This window comes from Anopheles funestus, chromosome 2RL, assembly GCF_943734845.2.
Source record: "Anopheles funestus chromosome 2RL, idAnoFuneDA-416_04, whole genome shotgun sequence".
NCBI classification, from domain to species: Eukaryota; Metazoa; Arthropoda; class Insecta; order Diptera; family Culicidae; genus Anopheles; species Anopheles funestus.
Window position 1 is genome coordinate 1,216,563 of NC_064598.1, and position 14,713 is coordinate 1,231,275.

Below are 14,713 nucleotides of genomic sequence, written 5' to 3' on the forward strand. Positions count from 1 at the left end.
TCATTCCTTTCCAAAACATGTACGATCGATATCAGTAAGATCTAAACGTTGGAAATGTTTTTCACACAAGGAAAACGCGATGTACGCGATAGTATCATTTGTCATTGTCGTCTGTACATGATTGGAAGTGAAAAGGTATATTTTGCCGGTTCTTATCAGAATGTTTCAATATCATTTATTTGGTAGATCGTATGTTACACACATTCGTCGTTGTTTTCGTTTACCTCAAAAGTTTAGACCAAACCAAAAATATACTAACTTGATCAGGAACTGATCGCGCAGAGAGATACATGTGCGTACAGGCAGTGCGCGTTTGGTTTGGCAAGCGCAAAATTCTACTAGTCGCTAGAACCGCAGGGTATGGCAAATTATTACCACGTATTGCACCGAATCTCACCTTTTCGGGTAGCATCTCCATCGCGCGTTTACTCAGCTGATCCCGATGTCTGCCGTAAATGGTTGCCTTTGGATGACGGCAATGCGTGAAGCCTTTTGCCGCGTGCAGCTTGTCTTACGAAATCAGTTGTATCTAGAGTCTACAGATCTAGAGTAGGTAAGATGCGGGTGGCGTTCTTGTTCTTGGGTTTGCTGTGTCTGGTTGGGCTGTCGGTTGGACAGGACACGAGAAGAAGTTTTTTCGATTTTTTCTTCGACGTGGAGAATAAACTGCAGAAGGGACGTATTGTTGGTGGTTCAACAGTGACCATCGCCAGGTATCCGTTCGTAGCGTCTTTGCGACGATATTCTAATCACATCTGCTCGGTGTCAGTGATTTCGACTTACTACGCAGCAACAAGTGCGCATTGTACGTACTCGTTTAAATCTTTAACCGGAGTAAGTAGTATGTGTTATCCCGCTTTCCTTGCAAGATCACCGCATGACTTCTTTCGCAGGTAACCATTTATGGCGGTAGTACTAGCCGCACGACCGGTGGTAAAGTGTTCACGGTAACCAACAACTACATTCATCCCGACTACGATCCAGACACGTTCGATTTCGACGTGGCCGTGCTGATGGTAAAGACTCCATTTACACCGAACACTAACATTGCCACTATTCCATTGGCCTCTGCTGGTTATACCATCCCCGATCGGGTCTTGCCTACCGTCACCGGGTGGGGCCGCACATCGTCCGGAGGAGCTTTGTCCCCTTCACTGCGTGCCGTAGCAATCCCCATCGTCAGTACAAGCACTTGTGAATCGTTATGGACTGCAGCGGCGATCACGGAAAAGTAAGTCGTACGGCGAGGTTAGTCTAATGGGCAGCTAACGATTTGTACTCTCTCTTCAGTATGTTGTGCGCCGGTTCAAAGGGAAAGGACGCCTGTACGGGTGATAGCGGTGGGGCACTGGTGGTACCCAACAACAATTATTTCATCCTTGTCGGCATGGTGTCTTGGGGTTCTGCTTCATGTGGCAGCGAATACCCGGGAGTTTATGCCAACATAGCTTCCGCAGGGATTCAAAGCTTTTTGGCGCAATATGTTTGATGTGAATGACTGCGAGTAAGACCCTAAGAAAACATATGTTTTGAACTATGCTTACCAGTGTTTCGATTGCATATGAGTGTATCACATTATGGGAAATGAGCAATGAAAGAACTGGAGTGGAAGGAAGTGGAAATACCGAAACCATCCGAAGCTGAGATGGGTCGGTTGAGGTAATGCTAGATACATACTCTGTAAATGTTGATAATAGAATTCCATTCGAAGATTTTTTGGCAACCAATAAAGCATATTTTAACTCCGCTGTAGTTACATTACAAACAATTTCTGCTGAGTGTATCTTTCATAATGATAATGATAATGAGTGTGATATTTTCATAACACAATTTAAGTCTCTTTGGTATAACCATGATCGACTCTATTAGTGAGCTCCCCAATTCTGACATTACAACATTTTGTCATGTTGGCCTATCTGTGATAGCTCATGTGTGTGTGTGTAACGCAGTCTGAATTTAAAGTACTATGCACTACGTAGTATGCAAGTATGCATTGTGCAGCATTAAAGATCTAGTGATGAATTTGAATAATCAAAAGGATCAAAAGACTAAAAATGTAACACAAAACCTACTTAGTAGTGGTACGGGCGTGAATATTTTCTTATTGCTTGAACCTACCTACGTCCTCGCTGCAAAAGTTTGCACAGTTGTTGGTGATTTAACTTCGTGAAAAAATGTCGCATGGTTTTAGTCTTTTTTGTCCCATCCAACTCGGCCGTACGTACACGCATAATCAGTTCACCCAGTGCTTTGGTGACAGCTCCTGTATACGCATAACATGGAGTTATTAGTAGTAGCGTTACTTTTATGCGTAACCGGTACATTTGCGGATAGTAGCCAGATAGAGCTATGGCGTTCAGTGCAGGTGCGGCGAAACATTCGAAATGAACCACAAATATCGGGACGAATTATCGGTGGAATAGAGGCCAACATTGGTGATGTGCCCTTTCAGCTGTCGGTGCGTCGGTTTGATCATCACATCTGCGGAGCGTCCGTGATCGATTCGTCCTTTGCTATCACTGCAGCCCACTGTTTTTCATCCAATCCTGATCCCGAGTTTGTATGTGGTAAAAGTTGTACTGTTCCTAGCTGGCATACGTTTGTTTCGAATTTGATCGTCCCATTTTAGATCACCTTGCTGGGAGGCTCTGCTAATCGTACGGAAGACGCAGGAGGGGTGATATTTGAAGTCAAAGACATCATCGTGCATCCCGGCTTTAATCCAAATACGTACCATAACGATGTCGCTTTGATACGCATCGAAGGGACATTCGCTGGATTTGAAAATGTCACTCCGATTGCTATGCATTCTGCACCGATATTTTCGTCCAATTTCAATCCCGTCTATTGTTCGGTGTCCGGTTGGGGGATTACCAATATGTATGTTGGCAATCTGCCGGAGATTCTTCGTGTAGTACGAATTCCGCTAGTGCCGTACACCGAATGTCGCCGAAAGTGGAGTCCGTTGGCTGTTACTAATTCGTAAGTTACTTTCTGTCAAACATTCTGTATTAGTTGCTGTTGCTCTATAGGGTTTACATATATATTGTTTTGCCATTTTAGGATGATCTGCGCTGGAGAACTACGGCGAGACGCTTGCAACGGTGATAGCGGTGGCCCATTGGTGTGTAACGATAAACTTTACGGAATAGTGTCTTGGGGCGCTTATCAATGTGGAAGCTCGTACCCGGGCGTGTACACTAGCTTAACAGCAAGGGATGTGGCCAGCTTTATAAGCCAATACATTACGACTCAAAATGGCGAATCTTGAAATTAGCTGAAGGACAATGAATCTAATACAATATAGACAATTGTAACATGGAATGGAAAAACTATTCTTTGTACTTTTAACAAGCATTACACAATCGTTCCGTGCATAATTGCACTAACATTAGCATTAACGTTTACTAGCACTTAATTCAGCAGACTCAGCACAAATACAAACCAATCTTTCTGTGTATGATAAAACACATAATCTTTCCATAGATATTGAAGCGTGTTCAGTGTCGAGTTTAACGGCAAGTGGACTAAGCAGAAGCGGTGCTTCCGTGCTCGCCAGTGTATAAAATCAGATCTATTTTCTCAATCCAAATAGTTCGCGGGGCCCCAATTACATTCCCGCTTAGGGCGTCCGATTAGAGCCCCCCCCCCCAGGAGAAATCCGCCATAAAACATTGCAACCTTACTCATATAGCAGTCTGTCTACATTTCAAAATATAATTTGTACCTAAAAATGAAAAAAAGCTATTAGGAACATCTAACACATCTACAAAGTTTATACTCTTTTGTAAAGATATGTTCGTTGTTTGCGGCTATACAAGAGAAGGTTTGATTAACAGTTTACTCAATTGGCATAACATCTGCCATATCTGTATCTCCGAAAATGTTTTACATGTCCGCAGCACACCTTCCTAGTATCAGCACAATAGCGACGATAGTTGTTTAACTAATGCTTTGTACTAAGCAAGCAATTGTGAAGTTTTTTATTGTACCAGTTTGTAGCAAACAGATACAATGAAAATACCAAAAGATATTGTTAATTGACAAAAACTTTTACGTATATGCAGTGGCGGATAAAACTCGCCGGAGTTATTTGGGCCTCCGGAACTGTTCGGAATGTCGCACTAATAATGTGGCTTTTTTAGGTGTCAACGCTGCTAGGGGGAAGGGGGAGGAGGGGGCTTTAATTGAGGATATCAGTAACTTCAAGTAACTGATTTTAAGCCCCCTGGAATTAGCTGGGGAGGTGCTTTGATGAATCCATCATCTCGGCTTATGTGTTGCTGTGTATTACATAGCTTTTCATATATTTAAATATTCCTGGAATTCCTCGCTACGAGGCCCTTGGAAGACGGGAATCAGAGAGGAATCCAAGACCGAAGAGGACCTAATATCGGCGAGGCCTCTGGAGGCCACCAACTCCGCCTATAGATTAATCCGTCACTGCGTGTATATATGATAGATAAAGAAAAATACATTCAGACATTTCTGTACGAGACATAAATGGGTTAAGAAGACTCCACGTTGCACACTGTTTATACAGTTGTAAAGTGCTAACTTCAAGACAACAACTTGTGACGAAAGCGTATCTTTCTGGTGAACCCAAAATGCCACGTTTTTAGATTGTCATTACGACTACAAATTTGGAACTGAAAGTTTAAGACTAAGGACATCCATGTTACGGCGCTACTTTTTATTGCAATCTTTACAATCAACGTGCGTTAGTGTAAGTTACACTCCGCTATTCTCTGTAATGAACTGGCGGATTTCCTTGTTGCCTATGTAAGTGTAGATTCCAGGATAATCGCTGCCGCACCGATCAGCACCCCAGGAAACCAATCCAATTTGTACTCCATCCTGTACGAGCGGACCACCGCTGTCTCCGTTGCACGAATCGCGACCCGGATGACCGGCACAGATAGCACTGCAAAGGTTGCAAAGATGGTGTATTAGAGAACCGTCGCGCATACCACGATCACACTTAACCCGTCGGCGATCACTTACGTCCTAACTATCCGGACCGGACGCCACTTGGCTACACACTTGGAAAAGCTGGTAATTGGAATGTTGACGGTACGCAGTGTTGGTGCCAAATTGGATTCCTGAGCCGTGAGACCCCAACCGCTTACCGTAGAGGTGCTGTTCACACGCAGATTGTACAGTTCGGAAGCAAGAGGAATAATTTCAAGACCGGGATGATCCAGGAAGGATGTGGCGATGGTTAGAATAGCCACATCGAAGAGATAAGTTTTCGGCGCGAATTCTGGGTGGGTGACAACTTTAGTCACCTGGAACACAATTCCATTAGCGTCGCCAGTCCGCTTAGTAGCTCCAGCGAGAAGCGTCAGCTGTAAGGAAGTGACAAAACAGGTGGATCAAAATCAGTAAACCTTTCCTTCCGCTTCAAAACCATCGCTGGGCGCTACTAACACTGTCAATATCGGATGGTGGGCTTTGACAGTGGGCGGCAGACAGTGCATGTGTGGCAGAAATGATCGATGCTCCGCAGATGTGGAAACCACCTTCACGCAACGACAGCAGGTATGGTAACGGTTCCGTCAACTCCGTACCACCGACGATGCGTCCGCTAAATTTCTTCTCTTTGTTATCATTATCCGGCTCCATCTCGACACGTCTTTGGCGGGAGGTATATGCGTCCTGCGCATCGTTACTCAACACTCCCGCGACACAAAGCGATAGCAGCAATAGTGCTGATCCCATCTTGAACGACACCATCTTTCGAAACGCTACACTAAACTGATGAGCAATAGCGGCGAGTTAGGAAACATATAGAGCCCGTCGTCTCGTTGGCAGAAAACATTGTGTATTGAAACAGCTGTATGGCGTTTTTTTTTTCTCGTACGTGACGAAAATATTCCAAGTCTTCCGCGTTATATAGAATTTTTGTTATTTTTCCCAAAAAATACGTTAGCGGGAGTGTAGAATTTAAAATAACAATTTTGATCAATTTTAGCCGAACAGAGGATTACATCGTGGATCGTCTATTCGACATGATAAATGTAAGAGATTAATGAAGAGAACGGCCAATGGTGTATGTGGTAAATGGCGCCGTTTCGAAACCGTCTCTCCGTAGCAAGGATTGACTATCGGGCTACGTTCTAAAGGTTGATACCTGTCACAATATGATGAGCAGGAGGATCGAGTGAAAAGTTTCCAGAGTGCCATATTTAGTTAATGAGTGGCAATCAATTATTAAAAAGAACTTCTTCTTATTATGTGTCACTACAAATTTGGGAGAGGTTTTTGGCCTGCTTTCATTCCTGTCTTTCCGTGACTTGATTTACTCGTAGCCGGATGGGATTTGATACCCGACCCTGTCGGTTGGAACCAGCGACGATAATGTTTGATACGTTGCTTAAATCGCTGGCTCAGCTTACCGCAGAAGCTTTTATTTATGATGAGCTTTTATGTTGGGTCTGAGTTTTGTAACAGTCAATGGGTAAATACATTGGGTAACGTGAGACGTTGTTTTTGCTAATCACTTCCGATAACTGCTAATCGCACGTAATGGGTTTCTAGATAATGGCATCAGAGACTGATAGTGAATGGAGCAGCAAATGTTGGTTGAATTTATTATCGTGGTCCAGCTGATTGGGTGCGCGTTTTTGGGTATAAAAGTGAAAAAAATGTACACACATGCAGTAGTTCATTTCGGAAGACAAACATGAAAGCGATCGTAGTGTTGGCATTGTGCGTGGCCGCCGTAGCGGCTTTGACCGACGAGGAGGTTTGGTTGCAGTACAACCGTCGTATGCCGGGAGAGTTCTACACCAAGGGAATGCCGGCTCGTCCGCCGTACATGGGTAGAATCGTTGGTGGAGTTGAAGCCGACATCGCCAACTATCCGTACCAGCTGTCCCTTCGCCGTGCCTCGCACAGCTGTGGTGCGTCCGTGATTGCAGCCCGGTGGGCACTGTCCGCTGCTCACTGCACGTTCCCAACGCCGGCACCGACCGCTATCACTCTGCAGGGCGGCAGCTCCAACCGCCAGGAGGGAGGAGTTGTGTTCACCGTCGAGGAGATCATCAACCACCCGAACTACGATGACTTCAATCTGCGCAACGACGTGTGTGTTCTGCGTACCACCGTCGACCTGGCTGGCGTGAACATTGCTCCGATCGCTTTGGATCCTGTTGGTGCAAGCCATGCCCCTGGTTCCCGCGCTGTTCTCAGCGGATGGGGTCTCGATGTACGTCTGCTGGCAGAATGACCCCAGGATGGAAGGTTGCAGTTTAACGAGCTCTTTTATTTTCCTTTTTTTCCCCTTTGCAGGATGACCGAGTTCTCCCGATCATGCTCCGACGCATTGACATTCCGGTTGTTGATCAGGCTCTGTGTGCCTCGCAGTGGAATCCTGGATGGGTTTCGGATGAGTAAGTATCTCAGCACCGGTTATGGATGATCAATGTTACTAAGTGCTTCGGGTTTACACTCTACTTACAGCATGATCTGCGCCAGCGAACCTGGACGTGATGCTTGCAATGGTGACAGCGGTGGCCCTCTGGTCGTTGCTGGACAACAGATTGGTATTGTTTCGTGGGGCGATAGTCTGTGCGTCGGAACCAGCCCAGGTGTGTTCGCTCGTGTCGCTTTCCCATTGATCCGCAACTGGATCAACCAGGTTACCGGTGTTTAAAGGAAGTTGACTACGCATCAGGAATAAAGTTTTGACCTTTTTGTATATACAAATGAAGTTATTAGTTTCAAAAGTGCAAAACAAGAAAGAAAGCACTCTAACAGCATTGTTGCCTCTGAGCATTGCCTCCTTCATTGCAAACTACAAAATGATATTTATTTCAAAGAGCTTACACAGCTTACACAGCCTTGAGCCTTATGCAAGAACCTTATGCAAGATCTTGAGCGAGTAAACAACATTTAGGTACAGTGACACAATTTATTGATTTATGATTTTATTTACGACCTTGATCTTATCAGAAGCTAATACAACGCTATATCCATATAGTTTGTCCTTGACCAAGGGGTACCATGACTTTAATTTTTGATTTGAAGATTACGTAGAACGATTAAGAAAATTAAAGCTTCCCAACATCCGGCCACACGACAACGAGTCGTCATTTTCCCGGCTCAACTTGCTCTATCGTTTAATACTTAACGTGATGACATTTTTGACCCATTTTACCGTGAGCCGGAATAATCGATATGATTTTTTTTGGTGGCTCAAAAACCCTTATCGGTCAAGGTGTGTCTATTGCAACACTTGCGCTGCATTTAGAGAGATAATCAATGCTACGTATAGGAGGCTCGGTTCATGCAAGATTGAAAACTAAGACATTTTATAAAAACAATCAACGACACTTCAGACACTGTTTTCAACGCTCCTTTAATTTTACATACTTTCTTCTTGCTTGGACATTTACTATCGATACTATTGTTAGAGACACAGAATTCTACGTCCTATATTCATAGGGCAATCTACCGAATCTTCTTTTGCTCATTACAACCCCAAGAGGGCTTTCCTTGACTTTATTTACCCGTAGCAGGATAGTCACTCCTGTGAATGGGGGTTCGGTCCGGATGGGATTTGATACCCGGTCCTGTCGAGTTGTGAGATACTCTTGCGAATACCGGTTTGAATAAGGCACGTAAAGATGGCGTACTTGGTACTTATAATATGATTCTTCTTTGTGGAATTACAACCGTGGATGTTATATATGCAATACTGGAAATTCAGTTCTGTACAGGGAGAATTTGACAGGATAGGCTTTGGATAGTCTTTGTGTATGCGTATAAAGATTGGCGTTGTTACTACATAAGGACCTACATAAGTAAGAACGCATACTATGCTGCAAAAATTATTACTCAGAAGTTCGAAATAGGTTGGACAAAACATTTATGCATGAGTAAACTTGGATGTTCCAAATGATGTCATTGATAACAGGGAAATTTTGGGTTTTTTTCGGTAACATTTTTCAACCGCTTTAAGATGGGAATGTACAGTGGAAATTTGTTTCGGGAAATACTGAGGATATTGTAATCCAATATGTATTAACAGAATATGATAAATACTGTGATAGCACATCATTATCATGGTTTTGATTGTTGGTGGCAGCGATTAAGATTGGCAATGTCTAAGCGTATACCCGTAAGGTGTATAAAAACAGTTCTTCCGTTGACATGTGCCATAGTAACCACCTCACAGTCCTCAGGATGAAGCAGCTTTTCTGTCTGATTTTGCTTTTTGCATCAGCTATTGCAAGTTTCGAGGGAGAACAATGGCTTAGATTCACCCATCGCCACATGCCCGGTGCATACCATAGCATGGGTCTGACCCAGCGACCACCAAATCTAGGCCGGATCGTTGGAGGAGTCGATGCAAATATTGCTGACTATCCGTATCAACTTTCGCTCCGCCGTTTTAACGGTCACTTTTGTGGAGCATCCATCATTGCTGCTCGCTGGGCTCTGTCCGCAGCGCACTGTACGTTTCCGCTACCAGCGCCAAGCTCCGTGCAACTTCTGGGAGGAACTGCTGATCGCACGGCCGGCGGTGTCATGTTCGATGTAGAGGAAATCATCAACCATCCAAACTATGACGACTGGACGGTGGAGTTTGACGTGTGTGTGCTGCGTACCATGATCGACTTGAGTGGAGCGAACATTGTTCCTGTTGCTTTGGATCCATCCGGAACAACGCACGCCCCAGGATCTCGCGCAGTCGTTAGTGGATGGGGTGTCAATGTAAGAATGGCGCAGAGAAAAAGAATGAGGAATGGTTCCTAGTAAAGCTAACATTTATCCATTTTCTTTAAAGGGAGCTGGAGTTTCGCCGATAATTCTACAACGTGTTGATATCCCGATTGTTTCTGATGCGGAATGTACTTCAGCTTGGCCTGCTGGATGGGTCACTCCGGAGTAAGTTGGAAATGGTTTTAGGTGAATGAGAGATGCCTCATGGTTTATCCTTTCTTTCAGTATGCTTTGCGCCAGCGAACCTGGACGGGATGCGTGTAATGCTGATAGCGGCGGCCCACTCGTTGTGGGAGGTCATCAAATAGGAATTGTTTCCTGGGGCGACCCGAACTGTGTTGGATCGCCGCCAGGCGTATACGCACGAGTTGCATTCCCCACTATTCGTAGCTTCATACTGGACACTGCTGGTGTCTAACCGTTGGATACACAATTTGAATAAAACTAAATATTGCAAACATAATATTCGGATTCGGAGAGTGTTATGTTATGTCTATAATATGTGTCTATATACTGCCACCGTTGTTTAGCTACTCACACCGGTTTGTATGTAGTTACTCTGACTTGCAATTTTTTGGAATTTAGCACTAAAAAACATTATAAACCATACACACTTCTGTTGGGAGCTTCAACGTAACTGCATTAATCGCATATCATGCTTGTCCAGTTTGTAGCTGTGCTACTCGACACACTAAACATGTTTTATCAAAACTGACCAGTGTGTTTACTCTGAGGCAGGAATGAACGGAATCATGTAGTGGTTGTTGCATGTTGCGATGTGCGTATAGTTCGCATTCGGAGGCTTGTTCCTGTGACAGGCGCCTGATTGCAGTATGATAGTGTCAGCAAAAGAAATTGGCAGGAGTCGCTGTTAGACAGCCGGTGTACAATGATTGAGTAGACAGTATGGTGAGCATCAGCGAAAAAAATGCATCTCGCTCATCCGGTGTGCATGACCTATAAATATCTGGCTGTGGGGGCTCGTAAGTCTTATAGCAGCGGTCAGGTTCGGTGGTGCAGTAATGAAAATTGTTCTAGTAATTTGTGCGGTGGCAGTTGCCGTGGTCAGTGCGAGCGATGTAGAAAGCAAGCGATACGAGCGACGCATGCTGCCGGACGGTGCGCAGGAGATCGACGATCGTCAGCAGATCGGGAGTATTGGTTCGCTGAAGAAGATCGTCGGTGGTGAACCAGTAACCATCCAGATGCACTCTTACCAGCTGTCGCTGCGCAATTACGACTACCACATCTGCGGTGCATCGATCATATCGAGCGTTTGGGCCCTCACTGCTGCCCATTGCCTGTATCCAGATCCGGACCCCAAAACAGTAAGCATTCGTTGGCTCAAATATATGACGGAATTGGAATTGAATGAAACGATTGCACTTCAAGATCACTCTACGCGCCGGAACCAGCAACCAGTCGATCGGTGGCCGTATCTACAATGCATCTCGTATCATCATTCACCCGATGTACGATCCCAGCTCGATGGATAACGACGCAGCAGTGATTCGTGTGGACGCTTTCTTCCATGGACCTGATATTGCATACATTGGACTGGTGCCGCTGGGTTTTGAACCGATGGCGGGTGTCCGGGCTATCGTAACGGGATGGGGACGCCAGGTAGGTCATGAGCGGAACAGGAGAGCACAATAGTTAGATAGCACGTCTTGCGATCAATACCACTGCTCACACCTTGCAGAGTGAGGAATCGAAACAGTCGCAGACACTGGCTGGAGTGGAAATACCCATCGTAGATAAGACTGACTGCATGAATCAGTGGAGCGGCGTTCAGGTGACACCACAGTGCGTACGGGACCGAGGCATAGGTCTTATCAAGTGATAGGTAAGCTGGCGATTTCGCTTTTCATCTCCCGACCATCTTTTGCAGAATGATCTGTGCCGGAGAGTTGGGCAAGGACTCGTGCAACGGTGACAGTGGCGGTCCGCTAGTTTCCGGTGGCCGCCAGATCGGTATCGTGTCGTGGGGATCGACCAAATGCGGTGGCCCTCTAGCTGCTATCTACACGAATCTGGGCAACGCGGCTATTCGCACCTTTATCAGCTCAACGACGGGCGTCTGAGATTGATGGTGTATGTACGAACGAATGAAGCAAAATAAAGGTGTCCCCACATTGAATAACCATTATCAGTGGTTGATGCACAAACCACGCCTGGTGTGACGTTCGTTTGTGTTTCGCGGTTGTTTTGGGGGTTTGATTACATTGCTGTAATATCAGCTGGGTCGAAATTTCGAATATTAACAACGCTTTTACAGAAAGCTTTAATGTGTATGATATCTGAAGAGCTTACAATGGAGCTTTCAATGGTAAAAGTTTCATGCTGTCTTTTCGCATGAAAACTGCCATGCTGACGATAATCAGTTGAGGGAAAATTTTGAAATAATGGAGAAAAAATGTTTTTTATTCAACAAAACGAATTACGAAACAACATGAAAGTCAGCTAAGGTAAAAAAACAACCTAAGAAATGAAAACAAAAATGAAGTTCTAGTTTTAACGAAGCGAATGTATCATACAATCATGGTAGATACCAGCTGTATCATGTAAAATGTAGAAATGTAAAAATGTCCATCAGTTTCGTTACATCAACCGAATATTCATCCTGCATGCTACTGGTGACATATTGCAGTTGTTTTGCAGTGGAGTAGAAAAATATGAACCTACCATCACAAAAAATGATGATCAAAATCCGAAGTGTTGTCGAACGTGTGGCCAGCTCTACGATTGGGCGTAGGACGTTATTCGTATTTGTGTACAGAATATGCAGGAAGGGATGTATGATAATCCATGCCGGAAAATGTGATGGAATCATCGGCTTAAAGTAGGTACGGTGCCCACTACGGCAGATGAATATGGATCAGTTGCTCGGTGGTCTATTTCCTGTTTTATTTCGATGAAGTTATGCTGTATCTGAGTTGTAATCTATCGTTGTTAGAGTCTGTGATGCAGTCGGTGAAATTGGAACTATGTATAAAAAGAAAACATTCATCCAACGCCCTTTAGTTAGTTTAAATAAACTGAACGTGGTTCGATAAGTCGCGTCATCCAACAGCTTAGTGTTGTCTAGGTGAAGATTTTTTAAAGAAAGCATAATTCTATGTATGCGTGTAGTTGCTGTAAGGTGTCTGTCCACCATGGATCGGGCTGAGATGGACCGGTTGTTCGCAGCTGGAATGCCGGATCGCATATCAAACGTCAAAGCTGAATGCTTGTCTAGTGGTAGCCTTCAGCAAGCAGTAACCAGGGCTTGAATTGCTAACGAACAAGCCCAACGAGGCGTATGATGGTCACATCACCAGAAAATCGTATGCAACAAAATAAAAATCAAAATTCGTCTTCATCCCGCCCGGCTTGCCCCCTTGTTTAGAATAGCAAAGCTTGTAAGCGACACGGAGAGTGACAAAAAAGCAGGCTTCCATCGGGGATGTCATGCCAGTAAAACGGCTACACCAGATGCAGGAGACCGTATCATCATCATCAGCAACAGTAGGATGAGAGTTTTCATATTTTTCACCAAACACATCGCAACAAACCACGGCAAAGGGTGTACCGTCGTGGGAGTGTTGAACAGCATGGTACCGTGCATGATGAAAATGAAGTGGAAAATGTACATTATCTCACCCGGATAGACATGGAGCCTGGCCCCCCCACCCCCTTGCCGTGATTGTGGTTAGTTTGGTTGGAAGGGGGTTTAAAAATGATGACATGGTTATGAGCAGCGCAACGGTTCGGGCGATGAATTCTAGTCGCGGCCGTCGCTTCTGACATTTGATGCATTAATTAAACATTGTTGTTGGTGTACTGTAGCCATCGTCAAGCAAATAACGGATATGTCGTGTAACAATGTGCCTCATAAATGAAACCTTCAAGGCATGCGCTTATCTCTCTGCGGGCTACGCGATCCATTACACAAACCAGGATGTGGCGCTACGGAGTGAGTGAATCAATGAACACTTTAATGAGCAATAGTGAAAAAGTTTCAAGAAAGTTTGTTCAAATAATGAAAATATTTCAGGAATTCCAATGCGTCAATTTATTGCTGTTCTTCGTCATCAAAATGTGGCTTTAAATTTAATTCAAAACGCGCGTATTGTGGGATAAGTTATTAAAAAAACACAAACACATACCTACAGACCAACACTTCACAAACTGAGTCGCCATGCTTGATTCTCAGCCTTACTGCCGCATTACCACGCACGCATGTTGAGATATACTAATGTCATTTAATTTTACGACTCTACCCAAAGCACCTTGATTGCAAATTGATAATTACCCGTAACCAAGTGGCCATGGCAGAAGGATCAAAACCCGACTTCACAAAAGGGACAGTCGAGAGTCGCTGCTTGCCGTTTGCCGTTTCCTGTAGCCCACCTGCACGGTGAAGATAAGCCGGGTGTGGTATGGTCAAGGTACTTTAGCTGATTCGGCAACGCTTGTTGAATACTAATGTCGGTGCACCCGCTAACTACTCGCCAGGGAGAATCCGTTACCATTGGTCACCAGCGTTGGTGCGAGAAATTACGGAATGCTGTTGGTGAACTATTGCCCCATGGCGGCCAATGAATGGCGGCCGGTAGCGGCATGAGCGGCACTGGAAGAAAACTTGTTGTTACCGAGGAACGATCTCGCTTACCTTGCCAAGTGGAAGTTTAAACCTCATAAAGGGAAGCTTACAGAAGGGTTTAAGCTAAGCGTGTGGTAATTGTGATTTAATTATTCACCATTGCAGATGAAAAAACTCGGAAACCGAATACAACACTCTTGTGCTACTGCTTGTGTTTATGTCCAGGGAATTGAGGTGTGTGTGTGTGTGTTCCTGACAAACGAGATTAATGATGCTTCGAATTTGATAATAACGATTTTTTAAGCTTTAATAATTTGACACAGAGATGCTTGGTTGCAAATTTGGAAGCTAAGACAATGTCCACAATGAAAACATTGACTGTTTTAGAAACATTTCTGA

At 44.6% G+C, this 14,713-nt stretch overlaps 6 protein-coding genes across 6 annotated transcripts; 5 read left to right on the forward strand and 1 right to left on the reverse strand.

The window, feature by feature from the left end:
* Window positions 1-237: 237 nt before the first annotated feature.
* Window positions 238-1,761, forward strand: LOC125766186 (trypsin alpha-3-like). Its single transcript, XM_049431909.1, has 3 exons — window positions 238-834; window positions 894-1,231; window positions 1,291-1,761. The coding sequence occupies exons 1-3, from the start codon at window positions 559-561 to the stop codon at window positions 1,487-1,489; spliced, it is 813 nt and encodes a 270-aa protein (XP_049287866.1). The 5' UTR covers window positions 238-558; the 3' UTR covers window positions 1,490-1,761.
* Window positions 1,762-2,079: 318 nt separating this feature from the next.
* On the forward strand, window positions 2,080-3,551 carry LOC125766456 (trypsin 3A1-like). The gene is made up of 3 exons (XM_049432429.1): window positions 2,080-2,560; window positions 2,630-2,982; window positions 3,064-3,551. Exons 1-3 carry the CDS (start codon window positions 2,279-2,281, stop codon window positions 3,269-3,271), a joined length of 843 nt encoding a protein of 280 aa, XP_049288386.1. The 5' UTR covers window positions 2,080-2,278; the 3' UTR covers window positions 3,272-3,551.
* Window positions 3,552-4,639: 1,088 nt separating this feature from the next.
* LOC125766017 (trypsin 3A1-like) lies at window positions 4,640-6,021 on the reverse strand. The gene is made up of 3 exons (XM_049431591.1): window positions 5,431-6,021; window positions 5,005-5,348; window positions 4,640-4,924 (listed from the first exon to the last, which is right to left on the reverse strand). The coding sequence occupies exons 1-3, from the start codon at window positions 5,734-5,736 to the stop codon at window positions 4,732-4,734; spliced, it is 843 nt and encodes a 280-aa protein (XP_049287548.1). The 5' UTR covers window positions 5,737-6,021; the 3' UTR covers window positions 4,640-4,731.
* A 520-nt stretch (window positions 6,022-6,541) lies between these two features.
* LOC125764881 (trypsin 3A1-like) lies at window positions 6,542-7,730 on the forward strand. Its single transcript, XM_049429527.1, has 3 exons — window positions 6,542-7,210; window positions 7,294-7,394; window positions 7,465-7,730. The coding sequence occupies exons 1-3, from the start codon at window positions 6,686-6,688 to the stop codon at window positions 7,655-7,657; spliced, it is 819 nt and encodes a 272-aa protein (XP_049285484.1). The 5' UTR covers window positions 6,542-6,685; the 3' UTR covers window positions 7,658-7,730.
* Window positions 7,731-8,921: 1,191 nt separating this feature from the next.
* Window positions 8,922-10,233, forward strand: LOC125760667 (trypsin-3-like). Its single transcript, XM_049421029.1, has 3 exons — window positions 8,922-9,720; window positions 9,794-9,894; window positions 9,955-10,233. The coding sequence occupies exons 1-3, from the start codon at window positions 9,157-9,159 to the stop codon at window positions 10,145-10,147; spliced, it is 858 nt and encodes a 285-aa protein (XP_049276986.1). The 5' UTR covers window positions 8,922-9,156; the 3' UTR covers window positions 10,148-10,233.
* Window positions 10,234-10,476: 243 nt separating this feature from the next.
* On the forward strand, window positions 10,477-12,303 carry LOC125760668 (trypsin-1-like). The gene is made up of 4 exons (XM_049421030.1): window positions 10,477-11,057; window positions 11,122-11,352; window positions 11,432-11,535; window positions 11,621-12,303. The coding sequence occupies exons 1-4, from the start codon at window positions 10,752-10,754 to the stop codon at window positions 11,811-11,813; spliced, it is 834 nt and encodes a 277-aa protein (XP_049276987.1). The 5' UTR covers window positions 10,477-10,751; the 3' UTR covers window positions 11,814-12,303.
* Window positions 12,304-14,713: the final 2,410 nt, after the last annotated feature.

What these genes read in the sequence shown, in the direction of transcription:
- LOC125766186 (XM_049431909.1), top strand. Translation starts at nt 559, where the DNA reads ATGCGGGTGGCGTTCTTGTTCTTGGGTTTGCTGTGTCTGGTTGGGCTG. An exon ending in CGTTTAAATCTTTAACCGGA is followed by an intron (nt 835 to 893) that starts GTAAGTAGTATG and finishes CTTCTTTCGCAG; the next exon opens with GTAACCATTTATGGCGGTAG. An exon ending in GCAGCGGCGATCACGGAAAA is followed by an intron (nt 1,232 to 1,290) that starts GTAAGTCGTACG and finishes CTCTCTCTTCAG; the next exon opens with TATGTTGTGCGCCGGTTCAA.
- LOC125766456 (XM_049432429.1), top strand. Translation starts at nt 2,279, where the DNA reads ATGGAGTTATTAGTAGTAGCGTTACTTTTATGCGTAACCGGTACATTT. An exon ending in CCAATCCTGATCCCGAGTTT is followed by an intron (nt 2,561 to 2,629) that starts GTATGTGGTAAA and finishes GTCCCATTTTAG; the next exon opens with ATCACCTTGCTGGGAGGCTC. An exon ending in CCGTTGGCTGTTACTAATTC is followed by an intron (nt 2,983 to 3,063) that starts GTAAGTTACTTT and finishes TTGCCATTTTAG; the next exon opens with GATGATCTGCGCTGGAGAAC.
- LOC125766017 (XM_049431591.1), bottom strand. Translation starts at nt 5,736, where the DNA reads ATGGTGTCGTTCAAGATGGGATCAGCACTATTGCTGCTATCGCTTTGT. An exon ending in CACCATCCGATATTGACAGT is followed by an intron (nt 5,349 to 5,430) that starts GTTAGTAGCGCC and finishes ACTTCCTTACAG; the next exon opens with CTGACGCTTCTCGCTGGAGC. An exon ending in CCGGTCCGGATAGTTAGGAC is followed by an intron (nt 4,925 to 5,004) that starts GTAAGTGATCGC and finishes CAACCTTTGCAG; the next exon opens with TGCTATCTGTGCCGGTCATC.
- LOC125764881 (XM_049429527.1), top strand. Translation starts at nt 6,686, where the DNA reads ATGAAAGCGATCGTAGTGTTGGCATTGTGCGTGGCCGCCGTAGCGGCT. An exon ending in TCAGCGGATGGGGTCTCGAT is followed by an intron (nt 7,211 to 7,293) that starts GTACGTCTGCTG and finishes TCCCCTTTGCAG; the next exon opens with GATGACCGAGTTCTCCCGAT. An exon ending in CCTGGATGGGTTTCGGATGA is followed by an intron (nt 7,395 to 7,464) that starts GTAAGTATCTCA and finishes CTCTACTTACAG; the next exon opens with CATGATCTGCGCCAGCGAAC.
- LOC125760667 (XM_049421029.1), top strand. Translation starts at nt 9,157, where the DNA reads ATGTGCCATAGTAACCACCTCACAGTCCTCAGGATGAAGCAGCTTTTC. An exon ending in TTAGTGGATGGGGTGTCAAT is followed by an intron (nt 9,721 to 9,793) that starts GTAAGAATGGCG and finishes TTTTCTTTAAAG; the next exon opens with GGAGCTGGAGTTTCGCCGAT. An exon ending in GCTGGATGGGTCACTCCGGA is followed by an intron (nt 9,895 to 9,954) that starts GTAAGTTGGAAA and finishes CCTTTCTTTCAG; the next exon opens with TATGCTTTGCGCCAGCGAAC.
- LOC125760668 (XM_049421030.1), top strand. Translation starts at nt 10,752, where the DNA reads ATGAAAATTGTTCTAGTAATTTGTGCGGTGGCAGTTGCCGTGGTCAGT. An exon ending in CAGATCCGGACCCCAAAACA is followed by an intron (nt 11,058 to 11,121) that starts GTAAGCATTCGT and finishes TTGCACTTCAAG; the next exon opens with ATCACTCTACGCGCCGGAAC. An exon ending in TAACGGGATGGGGACGCCAG is followed by an intron (nt 11,353 to 11,431) that starts GTAGGTCATGAG and finishes CACACCTTGCAG; the next exon opens with AGTGAGGAATCGAAACAGTC.